Source organism: Babylonia areolata, chromosome 10, assembly GCF_041734735.1.
Source record: "Babylonia areolata isolate BAREFJ2019XMU chromosome 10, ASM4173473v1, whole genome shotgun sequence".
Lineage (NCBI taxonomy): Eukaryota > Metazoa > Mollusca > Gastropoda > Neogastropoda > Buccinidae > Babylonia > Babylonia areolata.
Window position 1 is genome coordinate 16,940,572 of NC_134885.1, and position 20,703 is coordinate 16,961,274.

General features: G+C 39.4%; 1 protein-coding gene across 1 annotated transcript in view; it reads right to left on the reverse strand.

Annotated features, from left to right (window-relative positions):
* The window catches only part of LOC143286832 (MAP kinase-activating death domain protein-like), a 296,616-nt gene extending 281,203 nt beyond the window's left edge, over positions 1-15,413 (reverse strand). The window contains exons 1-2 of the mRNA XM_076594655.1: positions 15,285-15,413; positions 12,350-13,363 (exon numbers count right to left, since the gene is read on the reverse strand). Coding sequence (XP_076450770.1) covers positions 12,350-12,945 — 596 coding nt within the window. The 5' untranslated portion in view covers positions 12,946-13,363; positions 15,285-15,413. The remainder of the gene's footprint in view (positions 1-12,349; positions 13,364-15,284) is intronic.
* Between the last annotated feature and the right edge of the window lie 5,290 nt (positions 15,414-20,703).

A 20,703-nucleotide genomic window follows, 5' to 3' on the forward strand; every position in this document is an offset into this window, starting at 1 on the left:
GCAATTTGATCTGATATTCTGACCCAACAGCTAGAGCAGTCATTATTATCATTTTTTGTTCAAACAGGAACTTCTTTTGCTAAGCATGGAAGTTTTATTTATTTTGCAAACGTTTTGGTGCAGATAGTAAAAAAGGGAAATTACTCTGTGGAGTTAATTTGCTTTAAACTGATCTTTCTCATCTTAAACATTACATTTTGAAACAAGAGAGGCAAGGCCTTCAAGACTCACTTGTGATGCACTTTTTAAAAAAAATCCAAGCTTTTTATGTATCAAGTATAATTTCAAAATGTAATGTTTAAGATGAGAAAGATCAGTTTAAAGCAAACTACGTTCCCCCAGCAGAGTAATTTCCCTTGTTTTACTGTCTACACCAAAACGTTTGCAATAAATAAAACTTCCATGCTTAGCAAAAGAAGTTCCTGTTTGAACAAAAAATGATAATAATGACAGATCCTTTGTTGGGTCGAATATCAGATCAAAGTGCCAAGTTTAGAGAATACAAAAAATATAAATATAACAATAAATGCATTATACTCAATACATAAAAAGCTTGGATTTTTTTTAAAGTGTATTACAAGTGAGTCTTGAAGGCCTTGCCTTTCTTGTTTTTTTTTGTTTTTGTTTTTTAAGTTGTTGATTATTCTGCAAAAATCACAAATAGTTCTGGAAGTGAAAGGGTGAATGTAAGTGTTCACTTTCTGATTCATGTCTGTGTACGGAACATAAGACCTGGATAGCTTTTCTTTTGTGACGTTCTTGGCCATCTGGTGCGCCATCTAATTTCCTCAAATGCCAACATGGCCAGGAACCTAGGCCAAAACAATGTCATACCCTTTGTTAAAAGTGTAAAAGTTTGTTTTTTCAAATTCTAGCAGTTTTGCGTGTGTCAAATTCCTGCAAGCAATCGCCTCCACAGCTGACAGTCAGTCCGATAAAAACATAAAATAATACATAGTTTTTCTATGGCGCGATATCCAGCACCAATGCTGCTCAAAGCGCCTTACATCACAGTTGACAACAAACATGCCCCAAAAAACACACCAACCGCTATCTGACAATGGGAAACATCCAGTGTGTTCTTATGAATGCAAAAGCACACTAAAGATTATAAAAGCTATGAAATAAATAAGGCTTAGATTAAAACAAAATGCATTTTATATAACACTCACAAGTACCCAAACACACATGCACACGCACACACAGATATATAAATGTCCCTCCCTTACAGACACACACACACACACTGACATTAAATGTCAACTGCACTAAAAACAATGTTGCATAAGAATTAAAATATTTATTTTCCAACACAGAATTCTGTTCGGACATACTAACATGCCTACACACTTACACATGCGTACCAGAGCATTGTAACCTCACAAACACATGCATGCACGCACGCATGCGCGCGCGCGCGCGCACACACACACACACACACACACACACACACACACACCCATTAAAAATAACCAGATAGAAAAAATGACATCACATCTAAGACCGAGTTGCATACACAATGCATTAAAACAGGACTATAAAAATACTAGCACAAAGATACTTGCCAACAAGCATACCTTGGTTTAACCATTCCACCCAGAACAAAAATGCTTACAGAAAAGGTAAGTTTTCAGATCTGACTTAAAGGATTGTAGATCTGAGGAATTTCTAAGAGATGAAGGAAGAGAGTTCCACACTTCCCCCAGGGAACCTGAGCTCTGAAAGACCTATTTCCAGCGCATTTCAGATTAGTCCTTGGAACTTTAAGCAGCTTTTCTTAACTGGATCTTAATGTTCTGTGCAGTTCATATGTTTCCAATGCAGAGGAGAGATACAATGGAAGAGACTTGTCAAAATGTCTGAAGGCAAGTGTTGCTAACTTTTAGTGAATGCAGGACTCAATTGGAAGCCAGTGTAACTGATTCTGCAGAGGTGTAACATGATCAGATTTCTTTTTGGCGAGAACCAGTCATGCAGCATTGTTCTGGATTCTCTGTAATCTGTAGATGGAGGAAGATGGTAAACCTGCAAGAGTGGAATTGCAGTAATCCACTTCTGGACAGGACAAATGAGGAAACCAACTGAGCCATATTTTTCTCTGTTACATAGGGTCTGACTGAGGCTTGCCTTCGCAGATGAAAATTACATGAGTGACAGAGTCAAGGTTTGATCGAGATATACACCCAGGTATTTGGCTGATGTTTGAAATGCTACTGAAGCAGGGCCAAACGTAACTGGTTTGTGTTTTGCTTGTAAAACCATTTCAGCACATGAACCAGTGCAGTCTGTTCTGCTGTATAGACTGAGCTGTCGGACAGAATGTGTTTCGATGAGGGTTGGTCAGGAATAGCAGGACTGAACATAGATACAGCAACACCATCCTCAGACTTGGAACCATCAGTGAAGTCTTTGCGAAACGAGGGAAATTTGTGGCAGCGTTCAGAAAAGTAGGTTTAATAGCTCTTTTCGGAGTGAGGCCAGAATGAAGCAGACCTAAGGTGTTTTGAAGGTCCTCAGTGGGCTGTCAGGGAGCTTTGAAAAGTCTGAGATGCCTCCGACAGTTCGACATTTTCCATGTGTGGGAGGATAAGGAGTCCCATGGGAGAAATGCAATTTGGAATGTTGTCAAATTTCTCACTGAAAGGGTTGTTAAAAACACTGTCATACTCATAGGCTGGGTTTCAGTTCAGAGAAAAGTTTCAAACAAAAGTTGAGGGACAGTTTCAGTCTGCAGTTGGAAAGAGATGGTTTCCCCATCTCTGCGTACAAACTCTATGCACAGTGGTGGTGCGAACATGCAGACTTGATGGTGAATCAGGTCCAGAAGTTATAGATTGGAAGATCTTGTTGACTTGTAAGTTGTGCACAAATTGGGGAGGTGTCCTTTAAAGCTGAGGTTGTAAAGATCAGAGAGAATACCAAATTTCCAATTGGTATCATAGGCCTTTTCCAAGTATAAAAAAAAAAAAAGTCCATGGCATTCTGCTTGTTCATGAAAGTATTTCCAGGCAGTTCAGATAGTCAACAGTAGAGCAATGTTTTCCCCTTATTTGGTTTTGGTTAGGGAGGGGGTTTCCTGGTATTCTCACCAGCTTGAGGGACCTAATTGATGAGGGGACGGATGAGGGGTGGATACCATGCCCAGCAGAAGACGGCTGTTCAGGGAGGAAAGAGATGGATACAACACCTCTACCTGAGGCCGAAGATTTGTTTCCCTTGACTGGCGTGTGTGTCTGCATTCCTATGGAAACAGTCTGAACAGCGATGCTGATTTTGGCCCACGCTACTGCTGCATAGGAAGGTACTGCTTTTGGCAAACTGGCCTCCACAATCTTTTCTGCCTCAAAAAAGGGGATCTTCTGCTCTGTTCTCACTCTCTGGATGTCCTTTTCTTTCTTCCAGGTGGGGCAGTACTTGGAGGATGGGTGGCTGCAATCGCAGTTCATACAAAGGGATGGACAGTCGCACTCACCCTGGTAAACTGCTTTTGAGCAGATGCCCCACACCTCTTACTCCTTACAACATTCTTGCATGTGGCCACATGACCTGTTTTGAAGAATTTAGCAGTTTGTGAGGTGAGACCTTCATGGCCCAATCTATGAATATATGTTAACCTTCATCAATAGCTCGAACTGTCTCTAAGTAGTTAGATGAACACTCCACAAGGAAGGATCTGTTCCTGAAACATTTAATGAATTTTCAATGTACTGGCCAATCCTTGGAATCCTTTCTGGAAGGCAAAAGGGCTGAGAGCAGACAAGCATTTGTCAGTATCAGCACCCCCCACCACCAGCCACAATGCCCAGAAACCACAAACCTTTCAAACCTGCGTGTCAGAGTCAGAGTCACTATCCGTCCCTGCTCTTTTCCTGAGTTCCTCTGTGGGGGAATGATTGAAGTGGAAGTCATGATAAGAATTTATTCAAATTCATCCCTCTCTTACCACCAACCATGGAGTCCAACCTAGGGGCAAGGGAAAACCTGTTTGACCCATTCCATGTTTCGGGAGGGATATAAAACAAAGATATTTAAGACCTAGAGAAACCATTACATAATAATGTAAACTTTGAAGTTTCAGTTTCTCAAGGAATCATCACTATGTTCAGAAAAATCCATATTCACTGCACCACATCTGCTAGGCAGATGCCTGAGCAGCATGAGGAAGGTGGCAGAATGGTTAAGATGCTCAGCTGCCAATATAAAGAGTTTATGAAGGTGTGGGTTCGAATCCTGCTCTCATCCTTTCTACCAAGTTTCACTGGAAATTAAAACTGAGCGTTCAGTCATTCGGATGCAATGATAAACCAAGGTCCTGTGTGAAGCACACACTTGGCAAAATGAAAAAGAACCCATGGCAACAAGAGTGTTGTCCTATGGCAAAATTCTTAAGAATAAATCCATTCTGATAGGTACACAAATATATATACATGCACTCAAGGCCTGACTGAGTGTGTTAGGCTATGCTGCTAGTCAGGCATCTGCCTTGCAGATGTGGTGTAGTGTATATGGATTTATCCGAACGCAATGACACCTCTTTGAGAAACTGAAAACTTACCAGCAGCATAACCCAATGTGCTTAGTCAGGCCTGGAGTGCATGTACATCTGTGTGCCAATCAGAGTGGATTTCTTCTGCTGAATTTTGTAAGAGGACAACACTTATACTGCTGCGGGTTCTTTCTCAGTGCGCCAAGTGCCTGCTGCACACAGGATCTCAGTTTACTGTCTCATCTGAATAGTGAATGTCTAGACACTTAGTAAAAAGGTCGAGAGCAGGAATCAAACCCAGACCCTGTGTAAACTGTTGATAATGTTTCTCATCCTGTCATTCATGGGTGAGGAACAAGACAATCACCTTCAGATTGTCAGTTTTTATTTCACATGAATTCATTCATCAGTTCTTCTGAGTTGTGTTGCATATGATGTGAAGTTTTGTTGGACATGTGGGTTGTTGTTTTATTTATTCATAACAAAATGCAGATCTAAGATATCAAGAGAAGGCACCTTGGCTGACGTTACCAAATACGATCAAGTAAATTATACTGACAATGATTGAGTGAATGAATGATACTGGTAACCAGCAAAGCACACAAACATATCATGAACTTTATTAACATGTTTCTGTCCCTTCAAACATGTATCTCAAGGAATCTGTTATCCATACATGTAATGTATACAAAATGTATGGAGAGAGAGGGGGCGGGGGAGGAGAGAGAATAATAATAATAATACTAAAAACAATAATAGATAGTACAAAGTTTATATATATATAGTGCAAACTCCAAATAAAATGGGCTCTAACTTGTCTAAGCGCCTCACGTGAAACAATACATTTTATATTATGAATATATATATATATATATATATATAATCATATATATTAGTACAATAGTATATATATACAGATCAGATACACAGAAAAACCATAAAGCAGGTCAAAATGCTGAACATACCATAATATATTGTCTCTCTCTGAGACAAAGTATGTGCATGAAGTAATGATGAATGCAAATATATAATACAGGCTGGAACAGTGGCCTTGTGTTAATGCTCCTGAAAGCAATCAAGTTTCAACAGGTTCAATTCACACATGGACTGGAATTTTTACTTTTCCTTTCACTGGATCTTGAGTGGTGTTCAGGTCTACAACATGCATTGTCGATTTAGCGCACATGAAGAACAAATAGCAAGGAAAGAGCAGTTCCTTGCAAAATTCTGATGAAAAATACATTTCTACAATAAAAATCATACACTTGCAGATAGAAGAAAGGCGACTGGTGCTGGGTTATAGTGATGTGCTGTCCCTAGGCAGCTCAAATTTCACACTGAGAAATCTGCTGTGCTGGCAGAAGTACATTTGCTTACTCTACTATTGTGTATGTGTGTGTGTGAGAGAGAGAGAGAGAGAGATAGTGTGTGTATGTGTCTGTGTGTGTGAATGAGCGAGTGAATGAGTGACTGACTGACTGAGTGCATGTGTCTGTGTGTGGTGTGTGTGTTTGGGGGTGAGCATATGTGTGTGTGTGTGTGTGTGTGCGTGTGCGTGCGTGCGCGCGCGCGCACACATGCATATATTTGAATGTGTTAATGTACTAATGCCAATTTGAAAATATAGAATTCAATTAGAATTACTATTCCTATTTCAATATGTTTGGACAAGCTGTTCATAAACTGTGAATTATGAGTACCAGAAAAATTGAAATTAGCATTGGCACAAGATACTTATAAATAAAGATACTTATTTTCATGCTTGATTGCTTTCAGGAGCATTAACACAAGGCCACTGTTCCAGCCTGTATTATATATTTGCATTCATCATTACTTCATGCACATACTTTGTCTCAGAGAGAGACAATATATTATGGTATGTTCAGCATTTTGACCTGCTTTATGGTTTTTCTGTGTATCTGAATTTCCTTTTTTCTTCAATAGTGTTCCTACTCATGTTAATGTGTAAATGAATAACTGTCCCAACATGACAAATGTGCATACAGTCAACATAAAAAGTCAGTCATGTTGTCAGAAACTGAACAGGAAAGCTTTCTGACAGCTAAGACTAGTAAGAGCTTTCCCCAGTTAGAGGGTGAAGTTCTTTGATGACATTCACTCCCTCCACATTGCACATGATCCGATAAAAGTGTCTGCTGTGCATCCGGCTTGCCTCCCTCTTCAAACAAGACAACTATCTGATCCAGTGACTAAATGCATTAAAAACAAAAAGCAGATGTTTCATGTCCAGTACACATTCAACCCTGCGTTTTGTGAAAATCGTGGAACATTGGCAGTTGTCTATTTCCTGCAGTATACATTGAAATGTGAGTACACTGGCGTCCAACTGCCACGCCAACTTCAACACCCTCTGGCTAACATTCGACCTATCCTCTTGCATCACTACTCTCCCTCTCCTCCCCCTTTTCCAACACTTGCTGCACGTGTTCTGCCAGTCACAGCCACTTGCTCAAAAACACTGTAAGATTGGATAGACTGATTCAATTACCATTAAATGGGCTGTCACAGTGTCAGTTTCATCACTGTCATTGTCAACCACCTTCGTGTTCAAACCAATCATCAGACATGGCAGATCCTTCTCCATCGCTATAGCTGTCCATAATCATATGTACAGCTTTCCAGATTGTGTAAATCTGCTGACTGGGACCACTTCCTTTACTGGACAAAGTTTTCAACGCCTTTTTTTGCATTTGATGCAACTCCCTTTCCACGTGTTTCACATGGTCCAGTTAGCAAATTATTATCAAGTAGAAAGGGGTCTTCTACCTGATGTATGCTCATCTAAATGGTATTTATATAATCCAGACACATCAAACTAACCATTCAGAATCTGTTTGTGTGCATTGAACCAAACTCCCATGAAGGAAAAATCGGAACATATGCAGGACGTCAGTGGACATTTTACAGGCAATATGGCAACACTTTTGTAGGCACTCAACTGGTTAAATTTCAAAATTTGGTTTTTTGACTCACTTGTGTAAACAATGTGAGTATATGTTAGTATATAATAATCCTGTGTTCAGTTGTCTGTGTGTGTGTCTGAATATATGTCTGTGTGTCCATGGTAAACTTTAACACTGTCATTTTCTCTGGAAATAATTTGTCTACCAATACCAAATTTGGATTTAAGCAGTGGGGATAAAAATCTTCACAGTCATAATAGGTTGAAAGTCTTCCGGATTAAACTGTATTTCTGGATCATGAATGGTTTATTTCACTGAGTATACAAATCCAGAAAATGGTTTGACTTGAAGCTGGCATGACCTCATTTTTTTGTTTGTTCGCAATTAAAGAAAAGAAATACAAAATCTGGACAGAACATATACAATGACACTAATTACATCATCGACATGTTTACTGCATATTAATATTTTTAAGTGGATACTGAATTAACTAGAATGTACATAAACGAGAAACTGAATTGAATGGACTGTGTTGTAGTTTCTGTCGGTAACTGAGCCAGTCGAACATTAACACTATCTCTGCAGATGTGGAGAAAGTGGATGTATGTAGTGATGTGCTTGAGGCGATACAACATCCCCCTTACCGTGGACTTTCTTAAATTAAAATGCCTGAGGTATAGCAAAATAACAGGATTTAAACAGCATTATCACCTCAAATACCATAACCAATATATCACGCTACAAAAAAAGCTTAAGTATTAATTTTTTAACATCATTTGTAGATGCAGGTTAGAGCTGTGAGTGAGATTACTTACACTCAACCCGAACGTGCTTGATTCAAATCTGCTTTTATGCCTTTTTTTTTTTTTAACGAATGCTTTAAAATATACACATAACACATTTGACTATTTTGTTTGTCAATTCAGATTTAATCTTATTTGTATTTGTATCTTTTTAAGTGTGTATCACAAGTAAGTCTTGAAGGCCTTGCCTCTCTTGTGTTGCATTCAAGTTGCATTAAACTAAAGTCATACAAATGGCCCTAGTGGCGAGACAGAGACAGAGATCATGCATGTGTGCATGCCTGTGCGCACACAGACGCTCATGTATGTGTGCGTGCATGTGTCTCTGTCTGTATGCGTCTGTGTGAGGTGTTTGTACATGCGTATACCAGTATGTGTGTGTGTGTGTGTGTGTGTGTTCGTTCCAGGGCCATAGAGACATCCATGTGCTCCTAATGACTGTAGTGATTTTTTTCTTGCTTGTTTTTAATTCAAAGCGCATTTGTTGTTTTTAATTCGAAGCATGCTAGATTTCATCAAAATGACTCAGAATAACTCTCAACCGGATCTAAGTAACACAATGTTTGGCACAAAAATTGGTCCCATCAATGCAGAACAGATTAGAAACGGCTTTCCCACCCATTATCTGCACAATTACAGTGGCATTACTCCCACGCCACTCATTCTGAGTCACCCATCCATGACCACAACGGGGTTCGTATGTCACAGTCCCAGCCCTGGCAGTCCACAGAGAACCACTGATGTTAGGATGCCAGGAGGACACACACCAGTGGAGACCCTGCTCTGCTGCCGAGTCACTTCATTGGCATTCAGTAGTGCCTGTTCTGATTTAACATACTTAGGACACCAGTCCCCTACTGACAACAATAATGGTTTAGTCGTGGAGACAGAGTGAGTAAGTGTCTCCCCCAGAGTGAAGACTGCCACCACATCCATCCAATGACAGTCCCCAATGAATACACCAACACTGAAGACCTCAACAGTCTTCATCCCATGGAAGTGGAGGGATATCGAAACTGAGGTCACCACGAGAGCAGGGCTTGATAGCCACACAATTTGGGACTTTTTCATACTGATACTGAGGAAGGAGGAAGAAGATGACAGTCATGATGATATCCCAGCGCTAACCAGGCTCAAGAGGTACAGACACTTACAGTGTTGGTCAAGAAAGTTGAGCAACACACCCAAGATGCATCTACGAAGTGGAAGACACTCAACTTGTCATCCAAGTCTTCCTATTTAAGCCCACAGAACACTTAAACTCTGAGTAGGAGCTGAGCATTGAACCCACGTCCTCCCAGCCAGTCTGCGACGCTAACCACTTTACCACAGCAGCTGGTTAGAAACAGGCCTTTCATTATCAGGACTGATGAAAAGCACGAAGCTTTTTTTTCCCGATTTTGTCATCAAATACATTGGCAGAAGCATCGCAACAGCCACTGTCAGGGACTTTGCACAGGACTCAGGAATGGCCTCTCAGGCTTTTCTGTGGCAGTCACACACAACTGACAGTCGCTTCTTCTTTTTCTTTTTCTTTTTTTTTTTTTTTTAATAAAATGGAAAAGCACATTCATGCGTTTCCATGTAGCTCTCACATCCCTGCATATACACATTCCCTCCAAGTCCCTTTAATCCTCAGCTGACACCAGGCTCTTTCAGCTTCGTAATTCCACACGCAAACAGCATGACCAACAAGCCTTTTCTTTCTCAGCAGCTAAGCTCTGGAACTCTCTTATCATAATCTGTCTGACACAGTCAGTCCCCAGAGTCTTTCAGGTCATCTCTCTTTACCCATTACTATGATTAAGGCCTATTTCCTCCCTACTATTCAAGAATGCACTTTTTCCATCCAGACTGATTATTTGACTGGGATGTGTGTGCATGAGGATGAAGATAGGAGTGTGGGTGCGGTTTCCTATGTGTGTGCGAGTGTGTGTGTGTGCGTACACGTGTGTGCATGAATGTCATGTGTGTGCATGTGCATGTGTGTGTGTTTTTTTACTTATCTTTGATCTTTCAGCTTTCATTTCTATAGTACTTGTAAAGCACTATTGACCAATACATAATATCTGATAACATTATCATCAAATCCTTGCACAAAAATACTCAGGTCGATCACAGTAAGATGCATTTAATACTGCGGACTATTAATTTGTTTTAACTCACTCCATGCCAAGAGCTTTTGCCCTTGCAAATCCAAGAAAACCCAGGTTTGTATAGGATGGGAAAAAAATTCTCAAAAAACAACAACTAAGCACCCAGACAATTGAAATTTAGTATGTGTATTCAGTGAATGTTGTTCCATATTTGTGCAAAAAATTAAATTATTTACTCACAATCTTGTTGTTGATCACGGTATTCATTTTTTGTGTATTTTGTAGCATTTTTGCACCCATCAGAAAGGTATACCAAGTGTCCTTGAACAGCTTACAAAGGTTCCACATCACATCCTAACAATATTTGAGTAACTGAAGACCTAGTACATGCAATGAAGTATGAACAGATGGTGGAGAAAGTTGAAAATCACGCACACAAAAGAAAATATTGTCTCTACATAAAAAAGGGAGTTCACTGTACACAAAAACCTGATGTATTATCACTGACAATAGTCTTGTCTGGAGTGAAAAAGCTCATGGCAGGTGATGTCGAGTCCTGGGCAGCTTCACACACAGTGGAACTGCACATTTTGGACACCAGTTGGCAGTTTGGTGTCTTGGTGTGTTGTGGCGCTTGAATAGGTCTTCACAGACCTTGCACTTGCAGTAGCTGGTCACTCATATCCACTCCAGCCATGTTGGTGATGTAGTCTTGTACTGCAGCTGGCTTCTGTCTTCCAGGACAGTGTCGTGTTGTCACACTGACCATGGTAGTTGGCAGCATGACTGTTGTCAGCACATGAACTGGCTTTTTGTCCTGCCACTTCAGCACAGCAACATGCCCTGCAACCATACACACACACAAATAATCATGCAGGTCTGACTCTTTCTTCTTATTGTTGTTTAAATTATTTGTTTGCTTATTTCCTTGTTTATTCTAAATATTTATGTGAATAGAAGCATAATGTGGTAAGTTTCTTTTACATGTAATCAAAGAAAACCACTTTAGTTTTTTGTTTTTTTTACAATATTACAAACAATAATGACAGTATCATCAGTATTAGTACTATTACAGTCATTTCTACACCACCTTGTTCTACAAATAAACTCCATGTTATTGTAAAACAGAAAATAAGTAAACATATGCATGGAATCACACACACACACACACACACACACACACACACAGTTGTACACCTGAGCATGTGACAATGTTTTCTTTCACACACACACACACACACACACACATATATATATATATATATATATATATATATAATACATACACACTCACCATTTTCAGTCCAATCACTGGTAAAAACACCAGCAAAGTCTTCCGTTTCCTCAGTGATTTCGTTGTCAGTGTCGGTCAACTGGCACATGGTCAGGACTCGCTTTCCTCTCCACTGTAAACACCCTCTTCAGCGGCTGAATCTATTTCTAGTTCATCAGGATATGGTTCAAAATCACAGTCCAACGAATCAACATTATCTCCAACATCAGAGCCTTCAGTTTGGATCATTTCCGAAGTAGCTTCAACGCTGTGTTGCGTTTGACCTCTCCTACCGTGTCGAACACTTCAACGCGACGCCATCTTGTCAAACAACTTGCAGAGCTGACTGAGGGTATGCTTCGTTGTCGTCTGCTAATGAGCGTGTCACTGCACAAACGCAGTGTGTGTGAATGAAAAGTTGGCCGGAGATAACTTAAGAATCAGTCCTGCTTTTGAGTTTCGTATCCGACACGTCACTTCAACAGTGTGACTTTTCAAAATCCAAATCCGCATATGCGGACATTGGCATCCAACGCTTTGTCCTACGACATCCGCATATGCGGACAGTGGCAGCGAGCGAGTTAACTGAGGAATGCAGAAGAAACAAAAGGAAGAACGTGAAGTACATAAGTTGCCTCCACTTTCTCAGTTTCTGTGCTTGTAATTTTTATCAATGGTTTTTAGAAGCAAATCTTACTGTTTGATTAATGAATCTGCAGATTACACAGCATGTACAGAGTTAATAACTGGATAAATATTACACTCACCTTGCAGTAGCTTTGGATCCGCCAACCCGTCGGACACAGCTTCGATCATGACATGCTTCAATCAAGCGACGGAGAATGAAGAGGCATTCTCGAAAAGTAGAGAAGAACGGATGATGACTTATGATGCATAGTGATGTAAGAGTATTATTCCGCACCCGTGACTTTCGTCTTGCCCTAGGAGAGCGTGGACGGTCACATTCAGAAGAACTCAATGTTTCAACTGAATGTGTGCTGCCTGTGGATGACCGATCTACTTTCTGCCAGCATTCTGATGAGTGAGTCCGGCGTTCAAAGGGCCGATAAAAGTTCACACATATGCCATAACGAATGATACCTGAGTCTTTCTCTGTCAATGTGAAAACAAAAGAGGTGGTTTCACGAAGGCTCATACGTTTTGGCCCAACACTAATGCATCCTTCCGGCTGACAGAAAAAGATCACATCATTGGGCAATGCAAAATCTTTGTGGTCTTCCAGAGGATAACGACGTAACAGTTCTGGTGTTTGTGATACATGGTTGTTACTATTGGGGTGACGACTTCCCGCAATCACCAGGTAGTCCAAAAGACGGGGACAGAAAAACTTACTCGTATCCATTCTGAAAAACTAATTTTTCACAGTGTGTGCACTCTTGAACTTTCTCAACAGTCAGATCTGAAGAATTATTGTCTTTTTGTGTGTGTGTTGTTGGGTTTTTTTAGTTGTTTTTTTTTTTTAATAAATGTTTTCTGCACTGAGATATACCACATTAGTGAAGATACAAAATGGACTTGTTGACAGTGTACTTTTCATCAAGTGTCAACTTAAGTAAGAATGAGTCACATGTCAAACAGTAATGTAATGTCTGAAGTTTGTCACCATAATCCACTTATCCATTATCTCCTCTGGCTTGGCCAGTGGAGAGGCAAATTAACTTTTCCACAATGTCCTTGTCTGCAACAAGCTTGAGTTCACAAAAAGTCATGCTGCAGGTCTGGTGCCTTTACCACATCTCCCCACTACGATCTCATCAGTCCTGCAAATGATATTGTACAGAATTAAAAACCTAAAAACTTATCATGCTCGATTCAGCCAGTCACAAGAATATCCAAAGAATATACATACTCTATCAAACCTTTCCTAGTTTGACAAGTGATGACCTAAACCTTTGACTTCTCACCCTGCTCTTCACATAATCATAAAGAATATGACTGTAAAGATCTTATTCATAACTTTAACTATATAAGTACCATCCTGCCATGTTTGATTCCAATACCACTTGTACAGTTGTGGCATGTGAGAAAATGCAAATTTATGTTAAAGTATATCAGTACTTTTACACAGATACACTTGAACTACAAACACAGGGGTGATTCTTCAAGTTACTGACCAGTCTGGGAATACATTACTTTGACATATAATGATAAACGTGCTGTCACTATTGTCAAATAGATTACACAGCTTTACTTTGTTTTCAGGTGGTTATCAAAAAGTAGTGGTGAATCTGTCTGTGAATCATCTTTCTGAAACAATTTGACAGGACATAATGATACTATCCAACCTCTCTCTCTCTGTTCAAGAAACTCATTGAACTTTTTGAAGCCTAGAATTTGTGAAAAGATCATGCAACTGATCAGTATTAATGAAAAACAGATAATGTAAAAATCAGTACTAACTACCAATCCAGAAGTATGAACACAGCTGCTTCAGGCTTCACTGTTGTTCTACAGGTCTGTTTATGGAAAGTAATCTTATAAGTGACTGTTTGGCTTGAACATTTTGTTTTGGCCCTGAACAAGGTAAACACTAAATGTGAAAAAGATGTACATGTTTGCAAAGTGCCAGCTGTGTCTATATATATGCTTGTCCAAAATATTATTGGTCAATCTGAAGGACTGATCAATTTTTCTTTCATGTTGTTTCATTTGCAGTGGTTTTGTACTTTTGTGCGTTTTGCATACCCACATGACATGTGTAAATACAAACACATTTGTATGTACTGTATTTATTCTATAAAGTATCATATGTGAGACATATGTGAGACTGACACTAAAGAATGAAAATCAGATTGCCTCCCACCCCACCCCCCTGCACAAATTCTGATGAATTCTGTATTCATATAAATCATAGTTTGAATAACAATGCTCAAAAGTCAAATTTGTGAGTGCTCTCTGTTTTACTGTACATTCGTGAGTTCAAACACATTCTTAAAATTTACCTGCTACTGAATGATTCCACATATTCTAAATGATAAAATCTTTTTTTTTTAAATGCAAATGTCTTTTCTTATCATCAAGTAAATTCATGATAAAAAAACAAAAAACAATTATGAAACAAACCATTGCAGAAAAAAAAAGCTTTATACAATGTATTCATTTCCTATTTGTTGATTAACATAAATTCTGTCGATTCCACTTTTTTTTTCTTTGTGTGTGTGTGTGTGTGTGTGTGCGTGTTCACTTCCAGTGCATGTCAGTGAAGATGCTGGAAGCACATTACTGATCAAAACAATATATACATGTGTGTGTGTGTGTGTGTGTGTGTGTGTGTGTGTGATATATATATATAATATATATATATATATATATATATATTATATATAATATATATATATGAAATAATTGATACACACTGCTAGAATCATACTTATAATACACTATAGATCATTCTGAAGATAATTCAAAACAACTCGCAAACACAGCTTGTTTTCTCAAGAAAACAGAAAATCCCTGCTACTGTATGACCGACATCACCACAACAGCCATTTGTGTAGCACAGAGCTGACGATCGAAATGATACGTCACATTAGTTACTGCTGTCATGATGAGACCCACCTTGCAGTGACAATAACGGACTATGAAATGTTACACGTAGTAAATATACTAATATTCGTCTATCTTAAAACACATACACACGTGTGTTCTTTTTCACCAAGCACACTGTCACGTCATCTTTACCTCAGCCGTCTGGTGATGATCCTCCCGTCCTGAGTTTATGCTAAATATTGTTTGACGTCAATGGACTGCTGCGACACAGACGCTCCAAGGGGAGTGACTCGCACGAAAAGCTACTGAGTGACTCGAACGTAAAGCTAGTGAAATATATTCGCAAAAATATCAGAATTATTTTGAGGTTTCGCCTAGTGCACACCACAAGCTCGAACGGGGTGATGATAAAAATCTTATAAGTAAGCATCCAACGGTAAAATCCTAACGTCACTTCAAAATATTTTATGTTCTTTTATAAATCTGTTGCAGGAGGTATCAAAATGAGCGGACTGATCCATTCCACACCACACCACATTTACTTTTTTTTAAATTAAGGAGATGCCTTACCTACACAAACACTAAAACCAGCTGATCCGGAGTTCAGATAGTTTTGGAGATATGAGTTTTGAATTTTCAAAAAATTAAGCAATTTTAGCCAGTCTCACAAAATGGTATTTTAGAACCTGTGTAGAACTGCTACTAATGCATTCTCATAGTCAAAACTATTCATTATTATGATCTATGTAGTAAACAAAAGACCTCAGATTTTTTGATTTTTTTTTTAGTTGGCTGTTAATGTTATTGGCTGAATGCCAGTGTCATACATTCTGAGGAAAATGCTTATTTTCTGCATGTCCGATCATGCAGTTTTGATGGTAGCATTATTAAAATGACTGAAACTCAAAAACTGTTGCATCTACATAAACATTTAAGATATTTTCAGGTTCAAGAAAGACTGCAGACTTGCAAGACAGCAAATGTTAATAATAAATCTTGATAAATGACAGCTTTCGATAGGATTATATGAAAAACATAAGCTTTATGCAAGATGATCGGGGATAATGTGCTTTATTAATGCTAAAAATGATCTCCTTTTAGATATTTTTCAGGACGTGCGTGTGTGTGTTTCAAAATGTATGTATCACTTTACGTAATTGTTTTCTTGTTTAAACATCATTATTAACTATTAATCAGCACAGCTGATCGTACCAGTTCTAAAATACAGACATCCAGCTGAAGTAATGCATGCTTCGTATCAGTGCTGAAGTATAAAAAGGTTGAAAGGAATCAACAGTCTTACAGTACAGCATCAAATGTACCCCTGGTAGTGTTATTTTGATTAGGTTTTCTTCTCTGTCTCTTTCTGACTCTGTCTCTGTGTCTGTCTCTCTCTCTCTCTCTCGATATATATATATACATATGTGTGTGTGTGTGTGTGTGTGAGTTGTATAATAATCTCTCTGTAATATATATGCTTTGTAGATATATATATATATATATGGACATTGCTGTTTGTTCCATACTCTCTTTTCCAGTCTGGACATGGTGGTAGCAGCCTTGCCAGTATGCGTGTGTAGGTTGGTGGCAAGAGAGAGAAAGTCTGAAAACATTGACCACAGGTACACAAAGTCATGGACAACTAACAATTCGTGATCAGAGATTCTCAATGTTGGGTGGGCAGTTCGCCACGCCTTGTCCCATGACCTGTGTTTTCTTGAGACTGATTGTGATTTGGCAAGCTTCGCTGAAGCAGTTCATGAGCTGCTGAAGGTCTTCAGCTGAGAGGGTAGCAACTGCTACATAGTCTGCAAAGAGGAAATCACACAGGCATTTCATGTGAACTTTGGATTTTTTTCTTTGGTGTTTTTGAAGAGCTTTCCATCTGACATGTGCAGGGGTAAAATATTTATGCTGTCTGTGAAGATCCAAAGGCATGCTTCATTAAAACTGCAAAGAAGATCCTAACCAGTTGGGAGTAAGGACACAACCCTGCTTTACTCCACTTCGGAGGTCAAAGGCACACAATGTTGAACCATCAAAGATGACAGTGTCCTTCCTGTCTTCATGGAAGGATCTGATGATGCAGAGGAGCCAAGGTGAGCATCGTCTTTGGGAGGATTCTGAAGAGGCCCTCCTAACTGTTGAGGTCAAAGGCCTTTGTAAGATCTATATAGGCAATGAGGAGGGGCTGTCTTTGCTACCTACATTTCTCTTGCAGCTGTGCAAAGGAGAAGACCATGTTGTTGGTAGACCAGTTGGTGTGTGATCCGCACTGTGATTCTGCTTTGACTCTTTCCACGAAAACTTGGAGCTTCTTCAGCACAGTTTCAGTTTCAGTTTCAGTAGCTCAAGGAGGCGTCACTGCGTTCGGACAAAACCATATACGCTACACCACATCTGCCAAGCAGATGCCTGACCAGCAGCGTAACCCAACGCGCTTAGTCAGGCCTTGGGAAAACGACAGGGGCTCACAACCCAAGTGAAAAGCTTCCCGATGATGCTGAGGAGGGAAATGCTGCGATCATTGTTGCAGTCGTCTTTGTTTTTGTACAAGGTGATGATGTTGACATCTCTCATGTCTTATGGCATTTCACCTTCTCTCCAGCAGATGCACAGCTCTCACATAGCTCAGTGATGATGGTGCCATTACAGCATTTCAAGACTTGGGCAGGGATGTCATCTTTTCCTGGTGCTTTGCCTGGGGCAAAGGAGTCCAGAGCCTTATTGTATTTAGCTTTGAGGTTAGGTTCTCTGTCAAGTTCAACTGACACAGGTAGGCATTCAATGGCATCCAGGGCGTCTTTGGTAACTATGTTTTCCCAGGCATTAAGCTCAGAGTAGTGCTCTTACGATTTATCAGTGCTCCATTTGTTTTGCCCTAACCTGGATCACCTCACCTGTTGTCAACTTCAGAGGGGTAGTTTCCTTCTGCATGGGACCAGCGCCTGCTTGATACTATTGTACATCCCCTTGAAGTTGCCTGTGTCAGACGCAGTCTGCATCTAGGAGCAGAGCTTGCCCAAGTATTTGTTGCACATCACCTGGCACACCATTGGACTTGGCTGCAGTCAGTTCAAAGGACCTGCAAGTTCTCTTTGCTGGGACAGGCTTTATATATGCTGCTTAGGCATGTCTCTTCTCTTCCATGACAGGTGTCTTTTCTGCAGAGTGCACCTCAAACCAGTATGCTGATTTGATGGTCTGTTGCCAAAGGTGGACATGGCGGCATTGTGGACAGTACCTCTGAAGTATTCTCATCTTTCACGGGCATGAGCTCTGGGTGGGCCATGGAGTGATTTTTCTATCATATACGCAAATCCCTGCACTTTCTCCTGATCATGTGTCTTGCTGGTGTTGATGCAAGGCTGCCTTCCTTTTTCGAGTGTCCTCTCCATTGCACAAAGCCTGGATGTGAAGGACAGACTGTTACCCATACAGTTAGTCCCACCCTGTCAGCCCACAATTTCTCGCAATCCCACAATTTCTCTTGAGTTAAAGTGAGACTGTGGCGCCCCCCAACGATTCCTCTCACCTTAAAAGAAATCGTAGGATTGTGAGAAAGTGTGGTCGTTCCCCTCCCATGTTTTCTCTCAAATGCAAGAAATTGTGAGAAAGCATAGGAAATCCCCCTTATTTTTATCAAAACATTTCCTTAGTCATTGTGGTTGGTTCCTTGTCTTTTACAACACAAATCGTAGAGAAATCCAAAAGAGAGAAATAGAAAAGAGAAAGAGGGTGACGACGACAACGACATTCCTGATAATGATGGTGATGTTAGTGAAGACAGTGAAAGCAATGGCACAGAACTGGTTTAAAAAATGTGTGCATGTATGTGTATGAGAGTGAGTGAGTGAGTGTGTGTGTTTTGTATGTTTACTTGGCTTGTTGATTTGTTCTCCTTCTTTCAGTCTGTTTTTAAAATATTTTCATGTTCTGTGTGTTTTCTGTAAAATAGGATCTATTTTCAGAGTAATCTAGCATGCGAAAGGACACAGGAACATACAAACATGCATGAAATGAAGAACATTCTCTATAAACTTGATAGAAAATGTTGCATCACAACAAACTTCAAAACTATCTGGTCCAGTTTTCACGCTCCCCATGCGAGAGTAAAGTGTTGTGAAACACCTTTTACTGACACTTTTATGAAGAAAGTTGAATCATTTTATTTGTTATTCCCGACATACCTCGGGAAAGATTCGGTTCAAGTCTTGGTATATTATATTATATTATATTTCTGTTAGAGTTATACATTGCCTTGATTTCGTTGTTTGCTCATGGTTCCAAAGTTGAATTTGAGGTTGATGCATTGTAGTGACCCATCTTATGTGAAATACAATAAATAGAATTTATAGATCTGTTTCAGTGTCATTACTGTTGATGTCTCCACTTATGCCTCTGTCATTATCATGATCGTTGTTTTTGTCACCCCCCTCTTTCTCTTTCCAGACAGCAGAGCCAATTGGGCCCTACATGTTTTGCCAAATGGGCCCCATTTGGGCTAACACAGGTAGTCCCCACCAAGATTCGTAACAGGGTTTCCAAGTGGGACCAACATGGGTTTCTGCTGGGATCCCAGTGGGCAATCCCATATCTGTGATGGGTGGCCCATCAAAAGCCCATCACAGATGGGCTTGCCTCATGAAAACCACCTGGGCTCAAGTGGTATTTAGATGGGCTGGCAAGGCAAGGCAAGGCAAGGAGTTTATTTCGTGTGTCCCCTGGGGGCATTGAAACATTACATACTTTCATCTTTTACACATATCCAATAAATATAAAAAGAGCGATGTCAAAAACAAGAAGTACGCTCATTCGTTCAGTCACTTAATATGTATACACATTGACCAGTACTATTTCACTCATAATACAAACAAACAAACAAAAAACAAAAAAATCAATCCAAAAAAAAAATTGTATCAATAGACAAAACAGTAATAAAATAAATTTAAAAAAAAAAAGACCTACGTATAGCAGAAACCAAGGATTTAAGTTTTAACAGTATTCTTTTGTTTTTCAAAAAAAAATAGAATTTAATGGAGTTTGGGCAGATTCTATAATACCTAGATAAACATTTTTGTCTGATGCTTTCAAAAAAAGTGCACACAAACAAATAGTGAAACTCATCAACAATGTCGTTTGTGGAACATTTATCAAAGATTCTTTCATTTCTGGGTAAATTGTCAAAATGCAGTTTATTAACAGGCAAAGGATTATTAGTTGTTCCAAACTTAACTCAGTTACACAATTATTTGGTAACACTGTAAAATAAGCATCTTGGCCAAAGTTTGGTTTGAACATCCTCTAATTGATATACATAGTATCATTATTGACATGTCAAAACCAATCTTGCAAAAACTTATCCTTTAAACAATATTTCACGTTCTCTTTGAACAATGTAGGATGTACATCAAAACTGTGTTGGTTCAAACAGAAACAACTTCATCCAATTTCATTCAAGACATTATGAATACTTTTCAAATATTGGTTTTGATGTATGTTATTATTGTATAGATTGAAGAGACATCCATAAACAACCGAAGACAGTTTAGACGTTCTTTGGTTTGAAACGAGCCTAAACCAGAACACTAGCATTCTGGATCTAACAGAG